Here is a 24,926-nt window from a genome sequence, read left to right on the forward strand (position 1 = left end):
AGAGGACCTGGGTTCCATTCCCAGCACCCACATGGCTGCTAACAACTATCCCTAATTCCAGTTCCAGGGGATCTGATGCAATCTTCTGGCCTCTTCTGGGCATTGCACACATATGGTGCACTTGGCAAGCACTCATACAAGTAAAATAAAATAAATAACTGTAAAGGCTTCATAAATTGCTATAGAGGTCTACAGGCCAGTTATGCTTTTCCAATAAGCCTCAAGGAAACCACATTAAAGGTTAAAGGTTACCTGAGTTACAGGTTACTGAGTATCAGATGGAAGACAATACTGCATTTGACTTATCTTGATCAGGAACTCCAAGAATCAGCTGGAAGTGATTAATTTTCTTTTTTTCCATATGTAAATCTTTATTGACTTTCTCTGGACCAGAGGTAGAAGCATAAAATTAACAAGTTTTGTTCAAATTTATTTGTCATTTTAAATTAAAATAAATAAAAGCAGGTCAGAGAACACCTAAACCATCCTGTGGGGTCAGACAAAACTTTCGGAGAAGGCTGTTGCTCTGCAAGACAGTGAGTACTTATGTCAAAATCTGATTTGTTTTAGGCCGAAGAGGCACACTGTGATACACGCAGTGTGCCAGAACAGAAAACAAAGCTAAGCAACAAAACGAAACAAAATCCAATCATCCTGCACTTAAGGTCAAGGAGTGACAAGGGAAAAGTAAAATAAAATAATTAAAACTCAAGGGAGGAGCTGAGGGAAAGGGAGGGCGAGAAAGGAAACTTTCAGATCATACCTAACACCAGGTGTATGCATTTTTCCTGTGTCCTCCAATTTTTAAGGTTCGGGAAACTGAACACAGAATCCTTGGTGCACCATACGTCTGATTCACAGCCTCACTTCTTGTCAATTCCTGATGAGAACTACGATTAGTTTTTCAATCAAGGCAGGTCTGGGAGCAAAGAACCCTGGCGCGTTGTATCTTGGGAAACCACGTGGTTATACTGAGCTGAGCTGACCTGGCTCTGCTGCCTGAGATTCTACAGGCCAAACGCCATGCGGTGCCTAATTCCAGGCCAGTGTGTGGATGCTTCACTATTAAGAAAACACCTAGGGGTTAGCTTAGGTCGACCTACTCAGCTGAAGCCTGTCCTGGCAGCTGTTCTGCAAAGGTGTGCTGTTGCCAGATGGCGCAGCCCAGACTGTGCACAAAGAGCCACCATCACCACCACAAAGCCTCAGGACACTGCACAGGGTGGAGACTCCTGACAAGATGCATCACCCCTCAGAACTCATCCACTGTGTGACACGTGGATGGGTGACATGAAGTCTGGGAGGGCAACTGTCATGGGTCACTCTGCACAACAGGGAGAGAATCTACAACAAAAGGCCCAATTGCCATATACTCTTCAAATTGGCCACATTCTCGACATTACCAGTAAAAATAGCCTTGCACAAATGTCTTTTACACAACCCCTAAGGGAATGATGTCCCTGAGACCAGTGCTCACGCCCAATGATTATCGAATCCACCCACATTTCCTCTGGCCATGTGCAGCTGGGCTATTTCATGGACAAGGCTCATCACCTGTCACCAGGGAATGAAGAAAACACTTAAGGGCTCCTTCCTCCCCAGCCAAAGCCTGCTCTGACAGCTGTTTTGCAAAGACAGATAGAGATGCAACTATCAAATGAGCTAGAACATAGATGCTACATCATTACTATAAAATGCTGAATTTTACTAAGCAGTATTGAATATTGATATTAAATAGATCATTCCTGCCCTAATAAGTGCTCTTCTTAAAAAATGTTTTAATGAGTTGATTCCTTAAATGTGTGTTTGCACACAAATAGTCCCACTGGAAGGAATTTTCCTTGAGTAAGGACTGTGGAATTAGACTTTGGGGGCCAGCTTCCTGTCCCTCGGAATGTGGTGGGAAAGTTCCCACAATCACAGAGGGCGACTCACCTCACATTCCATATGAGAGGCCTATGCAGAGGGTCTATGTAGATAGTGCCAGATCTCAAGAAGCCATCTGTGACAGTCAAAGGCTACTACAGTGTCTTCAGCAGGTCCCACTCATGCCAAGAAACTTAGTTGCAGCATAGCCAAGGACCTATGTGTGTGTGTCTGTGTGTCTGTGTGTCTGTGTGTCTCTGTGTGTGTGTGTGTGTCTGTGTCTCTGTGTGTCTGTGTGTGTGTGTACACTAGAAGAAATCCAAACTCACTTCAAGTCTGACCTACAGTATTCCCACTCTGAGGATGTATATTGAGAAAGAAGGACAAAATAAGGTATAAGACCTAAGGATTTGAATTTTCAATTGATTTTTAAAGATTTATTACAATTACGTATATGTGTATGTCTGGGGGCGGGGTATATGCTCACTAGAGTGCAGTGCCCATGGAGGCCAAAGGAGGATGTCAGATCCCCTGGAGCTGGAGCTACAGGTGGTTGTGAGCCACCATGTGGGTGATGGGAACCAAGCTTAGATCCTCTGCAAGAGCAGCTGATGTATTTAACCACTGAGCCGTTGCTCCCCTTAAGTTTTTTTTTTAATCTTGGTTGTGTTAAGGATAGAATCCAGGGCCTTGGCATGCAAAGTGCCCTTCCACTGAGCTACACCTCCAGCTTACAATCTGGAATTCAGCCTGACAATGATGGAGAGCAAATGTTGGCACTGAGGCATAGGAGTGGCAGGATTGAATCTGAGACCCAGCAAGATCGCTGGAGTGCAAAAAAGGCCACTAGATGCAGACAAGCCTGGGCAGATGAGAACTGAAGAGGGCTCTCTGGGGTCCAAAAGTGGGGAAAGGGGAGCTGATAATTTCATGAGCTGTGAAAGCCCAACAGGCAGGACTTCTCTGGCAGGAAATGTGGCCTCTCTGAAGTGATTAACAGGCCCTTGTAATGGCTCAGGAGAAGAGGGAAGGAGGAAGTGGTGTACCCTTAGACCTCTGGTGGTTAAGCATGCAGACTCAGATCAGCTGGACTACAATCACAGCCCCACCACTTATAGGCAAGAGCCTTAATCTCTTAGCACCTCAACTTCCTCATTCATAAAATGGAGAAAATCCAGCTCATAGCAGTGGCATGAGTCTTGGTAAATGAATACGTGCCAGTCCTCAGAGCAGAAAGCACTCAGAGAGTACTGTCACCTCCTCTCAGGCTGTGCAGTCTAGTTGCTGAGGTTAGTAGAGCTCCAGGTGCTGGGAGCAGGATTGTGGGCAGTTCAGAGTGACTGCACCAAAAGAAGCAAACAGGCAGTTGTGACAGCCTTGAGCTTTATTTTCATTTTTAATATCTACTTGGAAGAACTTTGTGAGTCCCAACGGGGCTCTTTTATGTCTTTTTTTTTTTTTTTCTTTTTCTTTAGAATTTCCTCCAAAGCCCATTAGGGAGATCTAACATATGCCAGATTTAGCACTTTCATGAGCTTTTTTCCTGCCGTCAGTTTTTTTCTCATCTTTACTTTTTCCTCTGAGTTTTAATTAGTTAGTTCTGCAATTACAAAGTTTGCAGACTCAACAGCAGAATTTCTGGAAAGTCTTCCACGTCCAAGTTCATAGCCTGACTCGGGTGAATCTTGGTCTCAGGCTTACTGTGCATCAGATGCCTCACTAGCAGGGACCTCCTGGAGGCACCACCTGGTTCACAAGTCCAAAGACCCTACATTCTGAGGTTTCTTTTTAGCAGCATCTTTGTGATTTTCTCTCTTCAGGAACCTCAGACAAGTCGAACCTGGAGCTGATCACTCTCACATGTACCTGTGTGGCTGCAACCCTCTTCTGGCTCCTATTAACTCTCTTCATCCGAAAATTGAAAAGGGTGAGAACCAACCAGATGATCTTAAAAGCCTTTTCACAAAACACTGAGCTGCTGCTCAGCTGTCAGCAGCATGTTAGACAAATATTGGGCATTTTTCTTTCCCTTCTTTCCCATTTGTATTGCTGACCCACTAAATACAGATCAGACCATTGAAATATTTCTAACCATGAAATGGAGTGTCCAAAGAAAAGCTACAAGAGTGAATTTGTCAGAGGCAGGAGGGATCTTTTTGGTTTAAAAAAACATGTATTAGAGTGTTTTTGGTTTTATAGTTTATTTTTTTATTTTGGTACTGCGGATCAAACCCAGGATCTTCCACATGCCGAGCAGGTGCTCTACCACTGAGCTACACCCCTCTCCCCATAGGCCTGTCATATAGTTTGTTTATGTAGAAGGGACTCACTACGTACCCCAGGTTGGCCTTTCAATCTTCCTGTGTCCACCATGCCCAATTATAGATTTCTTAAATGTAACACTGGTTGTACGAAATTGTCTAAATCCCTCTCTCTGCAAAAATTAAAAGGAAAATAAAGATCTACCTCTGATCTGGCTATGTAACATACAGACATACAAACAAGGGTACTGTTGTTGCATACTCTGGATCCAACCCTTAATATTCAGTGTGAGGTCTACATGGGGACTCAGGATATCAGTGTCTTAAAAGTAAGTCACAGTATGACCTGCTTCTCTGAAAATCAGTAAGAAGATTAACATTCATTCATTCATTCATTCTTCATGTCTACAGTATTTACCATGAGCCTACACAATACACAGCATTAACCTGTGTGCCAGGCCCTCTGGTGATACTAGAAAGCAACTTCTACTTTATGGAGCCTGGAAGGAGACTGACTTGACCCAAACACACAGCCGAATGTCACACTGCAGCTCTGCATTAGCTCAAAGAAGTAGTTGACCAAACCTAGATATAGCAGTATCTGCCTGTAATCCGAGCACTCAGGAACCTAAGGCAGGAGGGTAACTATTGTGAGGCCAGCCCGGGCAAACTAGTGAGACCCTATTTTATTTTTTTAGAAGCTAACCAAAATGTGGGGGAGGGGGGTCTTGGAGGAAAAAGCATTAAGGGCAAGGGAGCAGAGGCAGGAAGAGGAACATGGTTAGAATGAAACTGGGGGCCAGGAGGGTGCAGTGGAGAATAAAGGAGCAATAGCTATGTCAAAGTTACCGCAAAGTCCAGCCAGTGGAGGCAATGCAAGGAAGTGAATCTGTTAGCAGAAACCTTGGTAAGGCTGAGGATGGGGTGTTAAGCAAAAGCAAAGTGTGGTAAGGGGAGCCAACATGTGTCTAGGAAAATCACCCTAGCTACTGGGTGGAGAACAGACCAGAGCAGGCAAATCAATCCATTAGCAGGAGACGGAGAGTGTTGCAAGGAAGAAACAATGTTGGGGCTGACTGGATGACTAGAATTGAGAAAGTTTAGGACAGAGATCAACAGCACTTGAAAAAGACAAAAGGCCTCTGCATTTCCTAGAGATTGTCTCTTATTAATGTCCCAGGCCTTATGGAAAGCCCTTTGTGCAGGGTCTCTATTAATCCTATCAAAATGGCAAAGAGGTAGATATGTTATTCCTCCTTTTAAAAAGGAAACTGAGGCTCCAAGAGGTAATGCAATGGGTCCAAAAGTCACTAGAGTTGGAGTTTAGTTTTGAGTGCAGGCTGTCTGACCTCTGCTTGATATTCAAAATCATAAGGCGTAGTTGACAGTTGGAAAGAGAGGAGGCTAGCAGCCACCCTCCATGGTAATATGTGACATCAGGCTTTTTTGCCTCGTGGAGCAATTGGTTTTGAGACATACCAAGGCCACTGTGTTAGAGGGAAACAACAGCTTTGAAAGGAGAGAATACATCTATAGGGAAATGCACACAAAAAAACAAGTTTTCCAGATCTGTAGAGAAGGTCCAGACCTAGAGGAGCTCAAGGGATGGGGCAGGAGAAAAGCCTTCAGTAAAAGCAATGCCTGAGACAGACTTGGAAGGGTGTAGCTAGAAGGAAGGAACCAAAACAGCCGACCCTGCCACCTTCTCCTCCCCTGACTGGAGCAGCAGCTTCTTTACTCAGCAGGTAAGACCAGATTGAAAACCCCTACATTTCCAAAATTCCAGGACATGCAGATGGGAACAAGAGAGCACCATCTAGTTTGCCTGAGGGAGGCAAAGGCGTGCAAGGAATCAAAAAGAAGCCCATGTGGTTTTTCTAACCATAACGCGAATTCCTCATTGATAAGGAATGCATTTTATCTCTTTATCCCCACCCCCACATACCCAGTATTATAACAATGGCCAACACCATGCTGATGCTGGGTAGAAGCCAGGTCTTGTTCTAACAGGTTGCTAGATCCTTTGATAATCACAGCAGCCCTAAGAGATAACTACAATTACTGTCAACATTTCACAGATAAGAAAACTGTGCTTGGAGGAGTTAAGCCACTTGCCCAGAGTCTTTTGGCTGTGTGGAAGTCAAAGGGTGATTCTAGTCCAGGCAATTGTCCTCTATGCCAACCACCTCACAGCTGCTCAGTGTTAATGTCAATAGAAGAATAAATACATTTCAACTAGAAGTCTGCCAATATACTCTCCTCAAAACCCCTGACTAAGGTCTGTGTGGTGTTTTCTCTCATCCACTTGATTGAAATTAATGATTAATTTCCATGGGAGTCACATAGGACAAGCTCCCCCTTTGCCTGTTCCCCTGTCCCTATCAGAATTCCCGCCACCTCCCCATGCTGCATAAATCCAAGATGTTCTTAGCTAGGTTTCAGCAATCCTATGCTCTTTGACCCTTGCCTTGGCAATATTTGACATTAAAAAATAATAATAAAATTATTCCAGTAACTTCTTTCATGAACACCCATTAAACTGTATAGGAATTTATACTCTTCTGCAGGCTTATGACTAGCTGAGTCCTTACAGCCTTACACCAATGCAGGTCACGACAAATGTGTTCCTTATCTTACATGTTCATCCTTTATTGGAGGCCAGGCAAACTTTCTGTTTTGAGGTGTTTGTCCCACATTCTGGTGATAATTTTTGTGAGGAGAATGATTGCAAGTGATGGATGAGGTGACCTGTGACAGCCTGGAACAGTGAGTAAGGGCTGAAGAATGTGGTGGGTGTGAAGTGGTTATGTATGGAAAGGCTGTCTTCCCACTGCAGCTCTGTTCCTGGTTAGGGAAAAAAAAAAAAACCCACCAACCTCACTTAAATGAGGTTTACATAACTTTGAAACAAAGGTTCTATGGGAAAGCGTGTGTCCTTTCTGTCCCATCCCCGAGTTTGCCCATAGAAATGCAGTCATCACTGCTAGAAATTTGTCCATTAACAGGAAATGAACTTGTTGATACAAATTCAATATTAAACATAAATCTACTTATCTACAATCTAGCATGTAGGGTACTTTCTGGGTTTGATTTGCATTACCAAGAAATCAAGTTTTTCATAGCAGATGCCTGTCATATCCACTTGACATCCTAACTCTAATGAATTCAGAATGTGTTGTCCTACTTCACTCCTAGGCTTTTGAAATAATGGGCTTCTAGTTCTTAGTATAGGAAGTCCTTCTCATAAGGTAATCTTTTATTCTAATCTCACGATAGAGCCTGTGGACTTTTGAGGTAGTTCAACCAATTAAGAGCTCCAGACTTCTGAGGGGTTTTGACACTGAAGACATGTACTTACACTGTCCTGGGACCCTGAGTTCACTTTGCCACATCTTTTTTTTAACCTACTTTTTAATTTATTATTTTTATTTTATGTGTATGAGTGTATTGCCTGCTGGTGTATAAGTGCAGTCATGTTGTGCAATGCTCATGGAGGTCAGTAGAGGGCATCAGATCCCCTAGAACTGGAGTTATGGACAGTTGCTAGCTACCTGGAATTGAACCCAGGTCCTCTGTAAGAGCAACCAGTGCTCTTAACCACTTAACCGCCTTTCCAGCCCTACTTTGCCACTTTTTACCTTTCCTCCAAATGTAGAAAAGCTACAGGACACCCCACTGCTAGCCCATCTTAATTCATATGCTCAGAGCACCTCACCATCTTAATGCACAGGACTGCTTGTACAGAACAGCCATAGAAAGCTACTTTCAGTTACTGTTTGCAATTTATTAAAATGCTTTGCATTTTTAAAGCAAAACCTCTCAGAGTTGTTTCAGAACAAGCAAGATGTGTAAGGTCAGTGGCGATTTTGAGAATTTTGGGTGCATTTATTCAAGATAAGATGGTGGAGCTACGACTGCTGAATGTGTGGGCAGAGTAAGGAAATAAATGTCTCATGGAAATGGCACACTCAAGGGTGTGTGTGTGTTTGTACCTGACAAATGACTCAGAGCCGTAGATGTTGCTAAGTATTGTTGTAAATTGAATAACTGAGCTTTTAAAAGTATTTTTTTCTTGGTGACTTTTGGGGTCTCTGTTTCTCAGTCCTCTTCTGAAATAAAGACAGACTACCTATCGATTATAATGGACCCAGATGAAGTTCCCCTGGATGAGCAGTGTGAACGGCTCCCCTATGATGCCAGCAAGTGGGAGTTTGCGCGGGAGAGACTTAAACTAGGTAATGTATTTGTTCAGCAGATCCACAAGCCCATCTGAACACCTACCCCATACCAAACACTGATTTGAGAAATGCAACAGGAAACCAGACCTGGGATTCTACCCAACTGCCCACAAACTAGCAAGGGACACGGACCAGAGGTAAAGTAGTCTAAGGAAATGTTGAGACAGTTAAAACAAGGTGACAAGGAGGGCCCGTGTATAGGTTCAGTGGTTATTAAGCTCTGAGCAATACATTCTGGTATAAGGCCTAGGGATACAAAGGTATTTGGGTCTCTTCCCTCCAAGGGCTAATCTGCAGCTAGATGCCGAAATAGATAAGTGAAGTTCAGAAGAGGGTGGGTGGCTTCCAAGGACGGGCACTTAAAACTCCTGAGGACTTAGACATGTGTTGCCCAGAGCATAACTCAACAGAGTGAGTATCAGCTAAATCACATTTGGTGAAAGAGTTAGTACTCTTCAAGGTGGAGGCTCGAAAAACTCTCTGTTCAAATCCACAGATTGATTATAGACATCCTTTGAGTTTCCTTGTGTTGGGACTTCCAGACAGAAGGAAAGCCCTAGGGGATCACTTAAGTTTCACTTTTGAAGAACAAACACGTATTTTCCAGGTAGGGCAGCTGTTGTAAACAGGCCCCGTCCTTTCCCTCAGCTTTACCCCAAGTTCCTCCAGCTCAGACGTCACAATGAGCATTCATCTCTAGCCTTGCCGCTACAAAACAATCGGAGCCTCAATTACTCCTACCCAAAATGTTTGGATCGTGGCTTCTGAAAGTTTTCCACTCGCTCCCATGTATGCCAGAGTCATTAGTGGTTGGAACTAGGAAAACAGATTGTGAGCCCAGCGTGCCTGGAGCTTGTCACTCTCAGAATAAAGAGCATGCTGTTCCTGATCCCACAGCATGACCCCCATCTCCTCACATGCAAGCCATATTGGGGTGGGGGTGATGGAAAGGATGAAATGGATTTTCTTGTTTTTCTCTTAGGTCTTGAAATGGTTCTGCTTACGCTGGGGAAGGGCAGCATCAGAGCAGGTTCTGTTTGACTTGGGGAAAACCTTGGAAGTCAGCTCTAGCTGGAGAAAGCCAGCAATGGCTACTGATGGGGAAAAGAAACAAGCAAATTTAGAGGAATTAAGGGCAGGTGCCACACTGGATGAGTTCCTTCTGCAAGTCAGAATCATATAGAAGCTTGCTGAGCCTTTGGGTGACCTTGGCAGGGAGCGTGAGATCATTTTCACAATCAGGAAACATTCTCAGGCCATGTTGCTTTCCAGAGTTAGTCACAATTAAGCATGCTTCCTCTAGGACAGGACATAGAAGCTCCTCCCATTGCCAGTCCCTCTATTTCTCTCTCACATCACTGTGAACCACAGCACATCCATCCAGGTTGTTCCCTCCTTTTAACTCTCCTGAGCGCATCAGATTCACATAATCCCATCTCAGGAGAGTCTCCTTGTTGAAGGTCTTACTTTTTGAGCATTTTCCTCTATGGAGTTGCCACAATTGTTATTTGGCTGGTGTCCATCTAAGTGTCTCTGGTGAGTGAGAGAAAATGTGTCAAGCTTTTCAATGCATGGTGTGCCTACAGAACTGGAGGAATGCTCCTCCGATTAATGTGGGAGTGAGGAGGCCCAAGGTTTCTTGATTTTGTAAGCCAAAGAAGTGACAAAGTGATTTGAAGTAATGGCTGGCAACTGAAAATAACCAAGATTATGTCTAGATTGATGGAGAGAAAAAAAAACTTGTTTGATGGTGTTACATTGGGGTTGAAAAAGTAAGAAATGTATAGACCAAGGGGAGGTTTCAGCTGTGTCTTCTCTATTGACTACAATTCCCAGGCCTAGAGAAGCAAGTCAGAAGTTATACGACCAATAGATGGTTCAGTTGAAGCTTGGTGTTGTTATTATTGAAATTCCTGAAATCTAGGAATGAAAGAAAACTCCCTCACTCTTTCATGATTCCTTACTAACCCTTGGAGAAAATTCATCTCCTAAAAGTTTTTATGATAACATCTGACAGCATGTATTTCTACTGGAAAGTAATATACAGGCAGAGTTACCTAACATGGAAAACCACACAGGGAATCTGGTACTGGGTTAGTACTACATCTTATGAGGCCAGTTGCCCTGGCTGCCAAAGAGCTGTATTGATTAGTTAGCTTTTGTCACATTGACCAAAAAGCTGACAGAGCAACTTAAGGGAGGAAGGATTTCTTTTGGCTCATGGTTTCAGGGGATTTAGCTCCTTGTCATCTGGCGCGTGTACTCGCTCATCAGAGCACCATGTTGGCAGGCCCATGTGACCACAGTTGCTCTTCACTTCTTAAAGTACAGGAAACAGAAAGACAGGCAGCCAAGTGCCATGGATAATATACCCCCAAGAAACCTCCCCTCCTGACGTACTTCCTCCAGCTAGGCCTACCTTCTGAAGTTTCCAGAACCTCCAAACATAACTCAACCAGCTGTGGACTAAGCCCTTACTCAATACTTGAACATGTCGGGGGCATTTCATATCCAAAACACAACAGATGCCAAGTTCATGAGGCTCTGCACTCTCCCCAGAGTGGCCAGGTTTCTTGGAAGAGATTACAGTACTCTTACATTGTATGATTATGAAAACACATATCTGACCTAGTTAGTGACATTCCAGAAAACACTGAAGAGAATTCCAACAGAAAGAAAGTATCAGGCTAGGACAAGTTCAGTGTACCTGGTCTCCCTAAAACTGAAAGCATGGGTCTATAGGGTTCTAACACTCAAGATGACTAAAGGCCAGTGATAGTTTCCTGTTGTTTTATGGAGCAGTTGTCAGTCAAGTAAGCACCAGTATGCTCTCAATGATAGAAGCAGAACCCCAAACACTTGTTAAAACAAAGCACGTTGTGATGGCTGAGAGGGGAATGTGGAGGGAACAGGGGTGGAAGATGTGGAAAGGGAGGAGATTCTCTGTACCCCAAAGAAGCAACAGTCTGAGGAGTGTGTGGAGAGATTATCCTGATATTTGACAGGCTCAAGACACCTTTCACATCAGGTAGTAGAATGCTACAGAAGGAAAGCATTGTTCCTTTACCCTGGAAAAAGCAAAAATTTCTACCAATGTGGAGGAAGTAACTACAGAGCTCGGCTCCACTTGATTTCCACATGCAGCACATTTAGGGGCCACTAGATGGTCTTTTGTTTTAACTTTAACTTAACCCATTCTGGTCTGAACAATTTTACATAAAGAAGAAATGAGTGACTGTGTCTTTGTCCCAGTTGCTCTGAGAAGACCAGGGCTTAGCAGTCACCACAGGCACAAGACTGACCCTAGGAAAGATACGTCAGCTCTCAGTGTTACCCTGCTGAGCAGAGTCTGTCCCAGGAGACAGCCACACAGAGGCTCTTATAACTCTAATAACTGAAATTTCCCACATCCTAAATAGATGCCTGAGTGGTGGCAGTGGATTTTAAGAAGAAGCGAGGTGCAGCTGTCTAACTAGTTATGCATAAAAGGATAAAAGTTCTAACATGCTAAAGAAGCAGGAATGCTTCATTACAAAGCTTACAAGAAACTTAAAAATATATACATCCTTTTGAGGAAGGAATTGGAGGAAGGAAGGGAGGAAGGAAGGCTAATTAACTGAAGGCATATTATTAGGGCAGTCTGAGGAAGAAGACCAAGTTGGGAAGGAAGGGGTAAATTAACCTTCTAACTGATGGAATTTACTTTTGATCAGTCATGTTTCACTGATGTTTTATCCCCCATCCTCTTAGGTTTACTCTTCTTTCAACATATAATGTTAGAGATAGGCTGTTTCTTGTGGCTCCATTTAGCTGCCTTTTTCCTTATGGTACAAAGGAAGACCTCAAATGAAAAAGGTAGCCTAGGTATTACAGAGGGTGTCCTCCCTAAAGAGCCCCAGTCTCCTGATCACCATCCTGTAGGCCCTCTAGTTACCTGTTCCCATGAGCCTGTCTTTGGGCATCCCCCAAAGTCCTAACACTGCTCCCCATTCAGCTTTAAGTAGATAGGGCCTCCTCTACACCAGCCACTGCACAAGGTACTTGGAGGATTCAGACAGTGTCCTTCCCGCTCTGAGTCAACTTGGCTCATTCAAGAGTTGGGAAAGAAATGTATTAACAGCCATTATAGCAAAACCTAATGGGTACCATAAAAGATACCTTGCTTTCTTACTGCCTTTGGCAACCACCACTCTTGAAACAAATTACTACCAATGTTGATGGCTCATATTATGAAAAACCATGAGAATTTGTAATGACTGTACAATCATGTAATAGCTACCAGAGGATACTGTGATAGGCAAGGAAGTCTGAGAAATGACCTAGTGTTTATTTTTAGTTATAAGACATTACAGTAACCACCGCTGTTTTTTTGTTGTTTTGTTTTGTTTTGAGACAGGGTCTACCTGCAGCCCAGGCTGGCCTAGAACTCACTATGTAGATCAGGCTGGCCTTGATCTCACAGAGATCCACCTGTCTCTGCCTCCAGAGTGATGAGACTAAAGACATGTGCCACCACACCCAGCTTGTAACCACCCTTCTTGATCCTCCCTTTTTGTTCTAAACAGAAGGAATACCCTCAGGTGGTAAGAAAGAGGACTTAGGGCAAACACAGAGAGACCTTCTTGGTCAGTAAACAGTCAAAGAGACTACCTAGAATTCAATATTCTCTCCCCTCTGGGAGATTCTATGATGAGAAGAATGGTCACTTATCTTCACTGAGGCCTAGACTTGTTTTGTTTTTAAATATTTTATTTTTATTTATGTGCATGAGTGTATTTCCCCGCATATGAGTAAGTGTATCATATTGTGCAATGCCAGCAGAGGTCAGGAACCGGAGTTACGGACAGTTGTTAGCTGCCATGTGGGTGCTGGGAATCGAACCCGGCTCCTCTGTAAGAGCAGTCAGTGCTCTTAAATGCTGAATCATCTCTCCAGCCCCAGTCTAAACTAGTTTTAAAGGATGTATTGGCCTCAGAGGCAGAGGAAAGACTTCAAAGGAAGGGACCCCAGAAATGTGCCCCTTTTGTCTCCTTTGGGGCCACTTCATTGCAGAAGCCCTTCAAAGGTGCATGCCTCACATAACACATAGGAAACGGCATTTCCTTCCTGAAAAAAACTTAGACTCATTGTTGGCTTAGCAAACAAACCAAGGTCTTTTTTCGTTGTAGGCAAATCGCTTGGGAGAGGGGCTTTTGGGAAAGTAGTTCAAGCATCTGCATTTGGCATTAAGAAATCGCCCACCTGCCGGACTGTGGCTGTGAAAATGCTGAAAGGTATGTACACTGTGGTCTGGCTATCAGCTGGCCCTTCACCTTTTTTGCATTCCCTAAATAGTGCTGTGAGATGACTGTAGCCTAACACAAACAATTTCTGCTCTGGTCAGAGCTCCTTTGTTCCAGGAGTTTTAGATTAGGCTGCACTAGTTCAGAATAAACCTTGTCAATGGAACAATCCAGAACTGTCCATAGGAAAATGATCTCTGTCACCTTAAGGTCTTTCTTTTCTCACATCTCAGACTATACCTCCAGGGATTTACATCTATTGCAAACATAGGTTCAGAATGTTACAGTTGGCCTGGTCCACTATGACTGTTGGGAAACAGCACGCATCACGCATCCTAAAGACTCGGCCTGGGTTTGCCTGAATACAGTGAAACTAGAAAGCTAGAAAAACTTAGTTGATCAAAACTTTATTCTATACTGCCAAGCTCTAGGCATAAAACACTCCACTTAAGAATTTTTATTACATCTTTCTTGTACTGAAAGATGCAAAACAACCAAATCACACTGCGATTTGTGAGTGCCACCATCAGACAGACTGAAGTCAGAAGTCAGGGAGACTCAGTGTATAAAACAAACTCTAGAGCATACATCCTTTAAAGTGTAGAAATACCTCTTTTCCTTGTTTGTGAAGAAATGTTCACACTTCATCTTGTGTCAGGATTTCAAAACCAAAAAGACCAAAAACTCTGTGGAGTTCTGAGTTTTCCAGCGTCTCCAAGATATTAATGAAATTTGTTTGGTTTTGATTTTGTTTCTGTTTTGAGATGGGTTCTCATGTAGCCCAGGCTGACCTTGAACTCCTGATCCTACTGTCTCCACCTCCCAGAGTGTTACCACACTGGGCTTTGCTGGAGGATTTTTTGAGGCTGAGGAAGGAAGTTGTATGTCTAAGAGGTACCTGGCCCAGACTCCAAGGGAGAGGATGTTTCTAAACTCACTTGTTGTCTACCAGTGATACCATACTTCAGAAGCATCATTAACTACATTTCCCACCCCAAAATGCTGTCCTTGTCAACAGAAGACTGACAAAACTCTACAAAGGAAGGAGAGGGAGGCTGGGCAATGAGAACAAATCTCAGACTGAAGGAATAAGTTCCCATGTGCTACAGCACAGTGAGGGTGACTATAGTTCACAATAATGTATCATGTTATATAAGAAACAAAGCGAGGCGTTCAAAAGGTTCCACCACAAAGAATAACTAGTTCAGGAGAAGGACTGATTTGGTCATTGCACACTATATATGCATCCAATATCATCACAATGTACCCCAAAATACCTACAATTATGTCGTTCCCTCCTCCCCGCCCCCACAGGGTTTATATTTGCAAGTTAGGACTTTGTTCAGGGTAGAATACTCAGATAACATCAGGTATTTCTGTGAGAATATCCAGAAGCCAGCACTCTCCTCTTCACCCCTGAATTCTGAAAAGAAGTAACATCAGAAAGCACCAGACTAGGGAGCTGTAGAGATAGCTATTGCAGAGGACCCAGGTTCGGTTCCCAGGACCCACGTGGCAGCTAACAACCATTCCTAACTCCAGCTCCAGGGAATCCAACACCCTCTTCTGGCCCCCATGGGCATTGCATGACACATTCATACAGGTAAAATATTAATATACATAATTTTTTTAATAAATATCTTTTTAATTTTAAAAAAGAAAGCACCAGACTATTTTATTTCTTGGTCTTTTTGAGACAGGGTCTCCCTATAGCCCCAGCTGGCCTGGGACTTACTATGTAGACCAAATTGCCTCTATCTCACAGAGATCTGCCTGCCTCTACTCCCAAGTGCTAGGATTAAAGGCATGTACCACCACGCCTGGCTTTTTAAATTTTTCTAACCACTTTATTGTAAATAAGCTGGACCATACAAAACTGCAATTTATCCTATCTTCTATCAACAGCCTTGTGAGATACACATTATCACCTCCCATTTGCAGATGAGGAAAAATGGCTCAGAAAGGTCCAACAGCCTCTGTAAGGCCCACAGCTGCTCAGTGCAAAAGCGTGAGGATTTGTATGCACATCTCCTAGCTCTGAGCCCAGCGCTCTCCCCTTCACACCACAGTGCCACAGAAGAGGGGCTGTAGAGACCTCAGCTTCTAGAGTTGACCCATTGCTCCCTACCCTGAAAATTATCCTGTATCCTGCCTAGAGATATGTCAGAACTGAATGGAAAACCATCTGCTTTGTTAGCAGGTCCCACACACTGTGTCTGAGAGTGAGCCTGATGTCCAAGATACTCTGCTGTGCACTCTAGACCCCTCTGGCCCTGTCTAGAGATGAAGCAATCTCAGCCATGGAACCTGGTCTTTTCTCTTTGACAAAAGGGCTTAATATTTTTCAGGGAGTGTTGTATGGACAAGCGAGAAGATTCTAACTTGAGATCATTTTTGAAGGTCAATTTCTTCTATGTAATATAGAAATCATGTGTGGAAAATATTTATAAATGAATCTCTCTCTTTTTTTTTTTTTTTTTTTTTTTGCTTTTAGCATTGATTGAAAAAAATTGCCAAGGGGGTGGGGGGAGGGCTCAGCAGTTAAGAACACTGGTTGTTCTTGCAGAAGACCTGGGTTTGAATCCCAGCACCCACATGACAGCTAACAACTGTCCTTAACTCCAGTTCCAGGGGATCCGACAGCCTCTTCGGTCTTCCATTGGCATTGCACGACATGGGTGCACTTACCTACATGCAGGCATAACACTCATACACATAAAATAAAAATGATAAAATATTTTTTAAAAGATTGCCAAAACACCCACTGTATACAATTCCTTTTTTAAAAAAAGTTCATTATGTTTTCTTGCTTCAATTAGTTGACTATTTTAGGGAGAAATAGAAAAGGCAGAATGTCAACCGAAGGACACAGACAAAAGCTCTTTCAGCATGTTCCCAAGCAAAACTCGACCTTTTTGGACCTCACACCCATGTCCAAAATGAGAAAACTAATCACACTGTTTATCCAAAAATATTTGTTGAGCAGCCACTATAAGCAAAAGCACTGGGAGGCTTTTGGAGTTTATCTGGTTATTATTAAAAGATTCAATCTTATAAAATCAAATCAAATTATTCCATCTTATAAAATATGCCAGTATCTATCACAATATTAAATGAGGACACCTTTTACCCACTGAGCAATCACATACAGGCTTTCTGTTTTAGCTTATTTGTAATAGCAGAATCTGTGGCTGGAGAGACAGCTCAGTTGGTGCAGTGGTTGCCACGCAAGCATAAGGACCTGAGTATGGTCTCCAGAACTCACGTAGAGAAGTTGAGCTTGGTGGCTCACACTTGTAACTCCAACACTGGGGAGGTGGAAACAGGAAGATCCCTGGGGCTCACTGACCAGCCAGCCTAGCCTACTTGGTGAGCTCCAGACCCCTGAGAGATCCTGTCCCAAGAAACAAGATAGAAGCTGGGCGTGGTGGTACATGCCTTTAATCCTAGCAGTTGGGAAGTAGAGGCAGGTGGATCTCTGTAAGATTGAGACCAGCCTGGTCTATAGAGTGAGTTCCAGGCCAGTTAAGGCTACATAGAGAGGTCCTGACTCAAAAACAACAACAGTAACAACAAATAAAAAACTCAAGATGGACACTTTCTGAGGAATGGCATCTGGAGTTGTCCTCTGGCTTTCACATGCATGTGCACACGATGTGCACATACACCCTTACCAACACACACACACATACACACACACATGAAAAAGAAACAACACAACAAAACAAAAACCCCTGAAGAATATAAATACCAGAAACACATTAATCTATTAAAATCAATATATTAATCTGGTATATTTAAAGGGATAAAATAGTTTTTTAAAATATGCATATGTGATCCTACTTATGTTACCCCTCAAACCCCTCTGGGATTCAGTCCTTTCATTTGGATATTGAAAATTTTTATTTTACATTTATTTTGTGTGTGTGTGTGTATGTGTGTGTACATGTGTGAGTGTATGCATGTGCATGCTTGAGGGTCACGAAAGTCAGAGAACAACTTCCAGGAGTCAGTTCTCTCCTTCCACCTTGTGGGTTCTGGGGATCAAACTCAGGTTATCAGACTTGGCAACAAGCACCTTACCCACTGAGCCATTGTGCCAGCCCTCAATAAGTATTTATAAGTTTATAAAGAGAAGTCTGATCCCCAAACTGTTAACAGTGACTGCTCAAGGAAGATAAGTAGATGACTTGCACTTTTTTCTCTAGAACCTTGTTCTCCAAGAGTTTTTGGTTTTGCTATTATTTGTTCTTTGATTTTTGGTGCTAAAGATTGAACTCAGGTCCTTTCACATGCTGAGGACATGCTGTAACCCCCTACACACACACACACACACACACACACACACACAAACCCTACTATTCCAGATCTTTTTACTCTAACTCATACTGTTCCACTTTTTACTTTTTTTATACTTCTAAAATAATTAAATTTGTTAATGCCTCAGGAATTAACCAATAGGAACAAACACACAGGAGAAACTCAATTTAGGTTTTAGACTGTTAACTCTTGGACTGACCTTGGTTATCTCTGAGAATGATGTTGAAACTGGATGCCATGGATCCTTATAGCCTATGATAACCCTTGAGTTCTAGCAATGGAAGGGTATGGGGAGAAAAAAACATTGCAAAGATGTTTACAGAAGCAGTTACCCTGCCCTTGTAGGCCCCTGTGTTCCTTCTCTATGATTCCCCAGAAAGGAGCAAGAAGAGAGAAGGTGTGGATGGATCCCCTGCTTGGAGGGTTCTTGCTGCACCTGTTTCTGCCCAGAGGGAAAGGCTTTGGAAAGCATCATCATGAGGTGCCCAGTCTGAGTCAGCACATTGTCGAGCACAGCTAGGTCCACCAAGAGGAAATGTCCAGTGACTAATCCCACCACCACACTGGGCCTCACTGTAATCAAAAGAATGTTGTCTCAGGAGGGTAGGAGTAATGAAAACAATCTGGAGACTTGGCCTTTTGTAGAACATGGGGAAGTTAATGAAGCAACTGGGTGACAAACAATGAAGCAATGACAAACAAGGAAGGCAGGAACGCGGCCTCGGGTGGAAACTGTCTCATTGTCCTGTCACCCTGATTTTTCTTTGCTTCTCACACAGAGGGGGCCACAGCCAACGAGTACAAAGCTCTGATGACTGAGCTCAAGATCTTGACTCACATTGGCCACCATCTGAATGTGGTTAACTTGCTGGGAGCCTGTACCAAGCAAGGAGGTAAAGGAAAAGGGGAAGGTCTATGCCATCTGTGGTACATATGCTTCAAGAGAGCTCTCTGACTCACACAGCTCCCCCGCCATGCTTCCTCACCTCTGGGAAAGTGGACACTTGATGAGCACAGAAGAAATAGTCTATCAGTTTGTGGAACGGTGCCCATAGCCTAGAAATGTCTTCCTTATAAGTTAATTGAAAGAGTTGGAAGAATTCACACTCTTTCTTTGAGCTCCTTTCCCAGATTCTGTATCATAGGGAGGACATTTTTCTCTCAAGATGACTTTGAGGGAACGTGACTATCTATGGTTAAGGTTTAAGAGGCTGTGAATTCCCTGCTGCTTCATGGAAAGACTAACTCCTGGTGGGATCCCAGGAAGAAGTAACACAGGAGACGACCAGAAGGGTCCTTCCCTTCAGCTCAGCCATCAAAACAGTCCTTACCACCTAAGGCAAGTAACAAGGATAGTGTTGTCTTCAGACTATGGACTCCAGCATGCATTTGAGGTTAGCAATTGGTTGTAGATGTACAATCATTGCTTAAGTCAGAAAGGAAGGTGCAGAGGACATGTATATACAAATGATCTTTAATTCCCAACAAAGAAGGTAAGAATGAAGGAATAAAGGCAGGGAAGGCCTAGCTGCTAGAAAAGGTAAGGAGTAGATAGGAGCTAAGGGCTGAGAAGGCCAGGAATAGAGTCCTGGTAACCTAGACATAGTCCCATTGCTGGGATAAACCTTCAAGTTGCTGCTTAGTGACCACATTCTGTCTGCCTCAACATTGTACCTGTAAACTGCAGCTTGATTAATGAGACCACTCATCTCCATGTGTGGAGAGCACTCAGGTCTGTGCAGCTGGGCCTTACTAGGGAGACCTCAGCTTTGGAAGCAAACCTTTCTGGAACCTTAATGGAAGAGGAGGTTCTGCCAGAATTCAAAAACTAGCCAAGTACTGATAGTAACTGAAAATCACGTTACAGGACAAACCCCAGCCTCAGTGAGGCTCCAAGCAGCAGCAGGGTGTCTTCCTAGTACTTTGTGCAGAAAGGCCTTTGGAATTTGCTGGTCACCAACTCTGGATTTTCAGGATCAAGCCTATTTTGACCTGGAAGTAGTTCTGTGCTACTGGGGAAGCGTGGTCCAGGGCAAAGGGTTAAAAATGGTTTAATCCAGGGCTGGAGCGACAGCTCAGCAGTTAAGAGCAGTCAGTGCTCTTAACTCCAGTTCCAGGGGAATCCGAAGCCCTCTTCTGACCTCGGTGGCAGTGCATGACATGGGTGCACTCACATACATGCAGGCAATACACTCATACACATAAAATAAAAATAATAAAATATTTTTAAAAATTGTTTAACCCTTTTAAACAGTGGAAAAAAGAAGAGGATGTTTTGTGACATGACATTCAAATGTCTGTGTTTATAAAACTTTATTGGAAGAGGGTCAAATTCTTGGTTCTGTTAGTGAGGGCTGTTTACAGGTTACAAAGGCAGGCCAAGTTGGTTGGCCTGCAAAGCCTAACATATTTATCATTTGGTACTTTGCAAGGCTGCCTGCCTCTTCTCTACAGCCTCTCGATCAAGCCCAAAGGCAAACCTTGTACAGACATCTCCAGATACCTCTGTTGCTGAAGAGAGTCAGGATGTTTTCTGTCCTGAGGGAGGAAGCAGCCACTGAATTCAGGGGCTGGTACGACAGTCACCAGAATCCTCTCTCACCAGGGTCTGGCTAAGGGCCAGAGGGAGCCAACTTTTTGCATCTCCTCTCCTTTCTTCTGTTTTCTACTGTTGCTGGGGATTGAATTTATGGCCTCTACATGTACTAGGCCAGTGCTCTAGCACTGAGCTGCGTGCCCAGACACTGTCACTCCTCTGAAATTTAGTCCTTTCCTTCTCCCTCTTCTTTTTCATCCTTCTGTTTCCCTTGCGCTGCCCTCCAGCCACCTACCATCATTTTCTATTTCTATCGTACATTTCACAATGTATATTCCTATTTCTGTTGCATCTTTATACCCATGTCCGTGGCCTCTCCTTCTAGCTGCATTCCCAGGTCCTACAAACATAAAAGCAGGTTAGTCTGAGGTTTCTCAGGCTAGATGAAAGCTGTCATATCACTGCCTGACTTGGTATGACTGAGAACGTACTGTTTTGGCTACAGGGCCTCTGATGGTGATTGTTGAATACTGCAAATATGGAAATCTTTCCAACTACCTCAAGAGCAAACGTGATTTATTCTTTCTCAACAAGGTAAGAATTTAAAGATACAGTCATTTTTAAAGGCAGCAATGGGTTTCTATATAGACTTGGCAAACATACTTCTTATCTTTCTTCTTTCTCTTTCTTTTTAGCCAAGGTTTTGCTATGTAGCCTGATTCTTCTCCCAAGTGCTGAAATTCTAGGTGTACATTAGCTACCATGCCTGGCTCAATCTGGTACTATTAATTATTTGACTTAAATCTCAGTTTCTGCTGTTTTCCTGTGTCCATATTTTTCTTCAATGCCAATCTGTCAGACTCCTTTGTGGACAGCGCAGAGAATCTCTTGATCCCAGTGTATGTAGAGGTAGTGATTAGGGGTAGATTTACTGTTCATCTACTCATTTACTTAACAAATCATCTTTTTAATTCTATTTCTCAGATAGATGCTAGATAGGTAGATCTTCCATAAATATTGTTATATTTATGAAAGTTTTCATCTATATGAAAACTTGCACAAGTCACTTTGTGTGTCGGGGGGGGTGTTTAGTGTGTGAATATGTGCAGGTGCACTCACCCATGTAGGCACATGAGAAACCAGAAGTTGATATGTGGATGTCTTCCTCAACCACTTCTCTACCTCATAGTCTGAGACAAGATCTCCCAGTGAACTTGAAGCTCACCATTTTGGCTAGATTGGTTTGCCAGTAAGCCCCTGGGATCCACCTGTCTCCGCTCACCCCAGTGCTAGGGTTACAGGGCCACATGTTATGTCAGTGCTTGGGATCTGAACTCAGGTCCTCAGGTTTTCACAAGAAGCAATTTACTCACTGAACCCAGCCCAAAGCTACTTACTTCTTTCTTTCTTTCTTTTCTTTTTTTTTTAAATTGTATTTATTATTTTTATTTTATGTGATTATGTGTATTGCCTGCATGTAGGTAAGTGCACCCGTGTCATGCAATGCCTGCGGAGGTCAGAAGAGGCTGTCAGATCCCCTGGGACTGGAGTTATGGGCAGTTGTTAGCTGCCATGTGGGTGCTGGAATTCGAACCTGGGTCTTCTGCAAGAACAACCAGTGTTCTTAACCACTGAGCCATCTCTCAAGCCCCATTCTTTCTTTTTTTAAATGTGGACAAGTGTATTGCCTGCACACGTGAGTACACCTGTGTTGTACAATGCTGCTGAGGTCAGAAGAGGGCGTCAGATTCCTCTGGAACTGGAGTTAAGGATGGTACTTAGCCACCATGTGGGTACTGGGAATCAAACCCAGGTCTTCTGCAAGAGCAGTCAGTGCTCTTAACAGCTGAGCTACTTCTCCAGTCCCAGTTACTTGTTTCTTAAAGGAAGATAGCAGCAAATATACTTACCTTCATTTGTTATAGAAATTTAAGGACACAATCAGCTGAACAGTTTGTATAGTCACCAGCAGACCAATGAGAGGCCGAGCTAGAAATTGCTGTTTTCTTCTTGTTGCTCTATTTCCTGCTTCTACTTATTTTTATTTATTTATTTATCTGTGTGTGGTGTACATATGTGTGTGGTGTATGATCATGCATGTACATGAGGCCAAAGGAAGATGTTGAGTGTCGTGCTCTATCACTCTCTTCCTTTATTCCCTTGAAACACAATCTTTCATTGAAACAAGAGCTGAGCTTGTAGGCAGCAAGCTCCAATGACCCTACTGTTTCTACTCCCCATGCACAGCCATGTCCCATTTCTTGTATGGGTGCTGGAGATTCAAACTCAGGTCTTCTTGCTTGCACAGCAAGTGTTCTTACCCATGGACTCATCTCCATAGCCCCTCTTATTTCCATTTCTAGACACCTTCACCATCCATGTCATCAACTCACGCAGCATCAACTCTTATGTACTAAACAAAAGATAGGTAATATAACAAAAGGAACATCCCAGGACTAGGGCTTCAGCTCAGTGGAAGAACACTCGCCTACCTGGAACACAGCCCTGAGTTTCATCTTTAACAACACAGACAAGAGAGAGAGAGAGAGAGAGAGAGAGAGAGAGAGAGAGAGAGAGAGAAACCTTGGGGCCAAGATCTGAGGATAAACAAGCCTCCAAAGAAATATTGACCAGAGACAAGGCAAAGGTTAGTTATGTTCTCAGACTCTCTAGGTTTAAATCCTGTGTCTCCACTCATAAAATCTGGGCCTTGAGCAAGTTACTCAGTCTCTCTATGTTTCGATTCCTTCATGTTTTAAATGCATCTAGTAATAGAACCCAACTGATGGGCTTGTTGGGAAAATGAAACTCTCAGTTAAGCTCTTGATAGTGTCATTATCATCTTTGACCCACTGGGATATGACGATAGGGTGAGGCTCAGTGAGAGAGCTCTTATCTAGCAGGTGTGAGGTCCTGGGTTCCATCCCCAGCACTGGAGATAGAGAATAGAGACAGAGACAGAGAGAACAGGGCTTGGTTGAATTCAAAGTAATGCAACTAATCTACATGGTGGATGAATTTTCAGACATCCAAGAATGATGCCCATTTCTGGCACATGGGTAAGAGTCTTCATACACAAATCAGACATGTGGCATGTGCCTGGAATCCTAGCTACTCTGGAGGCTGAGATGGGGGGCTTAACTGAACCCAAGACATCAGCCTGGAAAATACAGTGAGACTTTCAAAAAATGGAACATTGGGCAGCTGGCTCATTCTTTCATCTCCAGACTATAATATTTATCAGACACTGGTGCTCTACCAGACTGACAAGAACTTATTTCCCCATTTTAAATAAGCTAATAATTGAACTCTTAAAGCTATTCCACACTCTCAGATTATATAGGTGCCCAAAGAAGTAAAAAAAAAAAAAAAATAGTTGATGGGTTGTGAGATGGCTCAGTGGGTAAATGCACTTGTTGCTAAGCCTTACAACCTGAGTTGGATCTCTGGAACCCACATGGTGGGAAGAAAAAACCAACTCCAGTAAGTTATTCTCTGACCTCCGCAAGCATGCATGAACACAGATATACACAAATAAATAAATAATAGCTTAATAAAGAAATTAGTTTAAGGACACAGTTATCTCAAATTTGAGAAAAAGACCAAGTTCACATCATTCTCCTTTCAGAGATTTTCCTGTGTACCCCACTAGGTAAGTGGGGACAGTATTGCCCTGGGCTGAGGGCAGCACAGATTCCTGTCGGTCCTGAAGTCCTGGACTGGGCTCAGGAAGAGCTAAGCCCACAGAACACCCCAGGGACTTGGCAGGATGGAACATTTGGGTTTGTGCGTCTTTTGTTTTGAAGAGCTTGCTTCCTTCTCCAGCTATATTTAATGATTTGCCTCCCTGTGCTACTTGGTGGAGCTGTGTTTTCATGGAAAACCCACAGCTATCTGTCCATTTGGAACCAAAAGGAATATAAAGAGAAGAGAAGGAAAAGCCCAAAAGAATAAATTGAAGATAGGTCATGTTATTTTCCAAATAAATTTAATCAAGATAGTTAGATATTATTTGTAATAAATTTGCTGTTCTGCCAGGTCCCAAAAGTCCAGTAAATTAACATTTGTCTAATAGAGAGTTGCCAATATGCAAAGCTGTTGATTAGGGGCCGGAAGAAGGATATGCTAACTTGGACACAGGTTCCAGACTGTGGCTTCTGGGAGGTGTGAGAAAGAAGGCTGTCTAGAGAGAGTGCCCACAGGAGCTGAATTGACTGAAGGGTGGGTGAGCCTGTGAGTGAATCCAGGGAGGAGTGACCCCACTGCTCTCCTCCCCCAACATGGGGGTTTGGGGAAAGAGGCTTCAAGTTTCCTGCTGCCTTCTGTGGCGGGGACTGCCTTGCAGAAAATAAAATTCTACTTCCCAAGTGAGCAGAACCAAATCTAACTGCCCATGGAGAGAAAAGTGACATCCTTTTTGGTT

The 24,926-nt window shown here is 43.3% G+C and overlaps 1 protein-coding gene across 2 annotated transcripts in view; it reads left to right on the forward strand.

Moving 5' to 3' along the window:
• Positions 1–24,926, forward strand: part of Flt1 (fms related tyrosine kinase 1) — a 170,510-nt gene that overhangs the window by 123,610 nt on the left and 21,974 nt on the right. For both annotated transcript variants that reach the window (XM_029559611.1, XM_008825054.2), the window contains 5 exons: positions 3,687–3,793; positions 8,230–8,362; positions 13,534–13,638; positions 18,747–18,860; positions 21,009–21,097. In XM_029559611.1, the coding sequence (XP_029415471.1) occupies positions 3,687–3,793; positions 8,230–8,362; positions 13,534–13,638; positions 18,747–18,860; positions 21,009–21,097 (548 nt within the window). The remainder of the gene's footprint in view (positions 1–3,686; positions 3,794–8,229; positions 8,363–13,533; positions 13,639–18,746; positions 18,861–21,008; positions 21,098–24,926) is intronic.

Source organism: Nannospalax galili, unplaced genomic scaffold, assembly GCF_000622305.1.
Source record: "Nannospalax galili isolate Female #2095 unplaced genomic scaffold, S.galili_v1.0 scaffold768, whole genome shotgun sequence".
Taxonomy (NCBI): Eukaryota; Metazoa; Chordata; class Mammalia; order Rodentia; family Spalacidae; genus Nannospalax; species Nannospalax galili.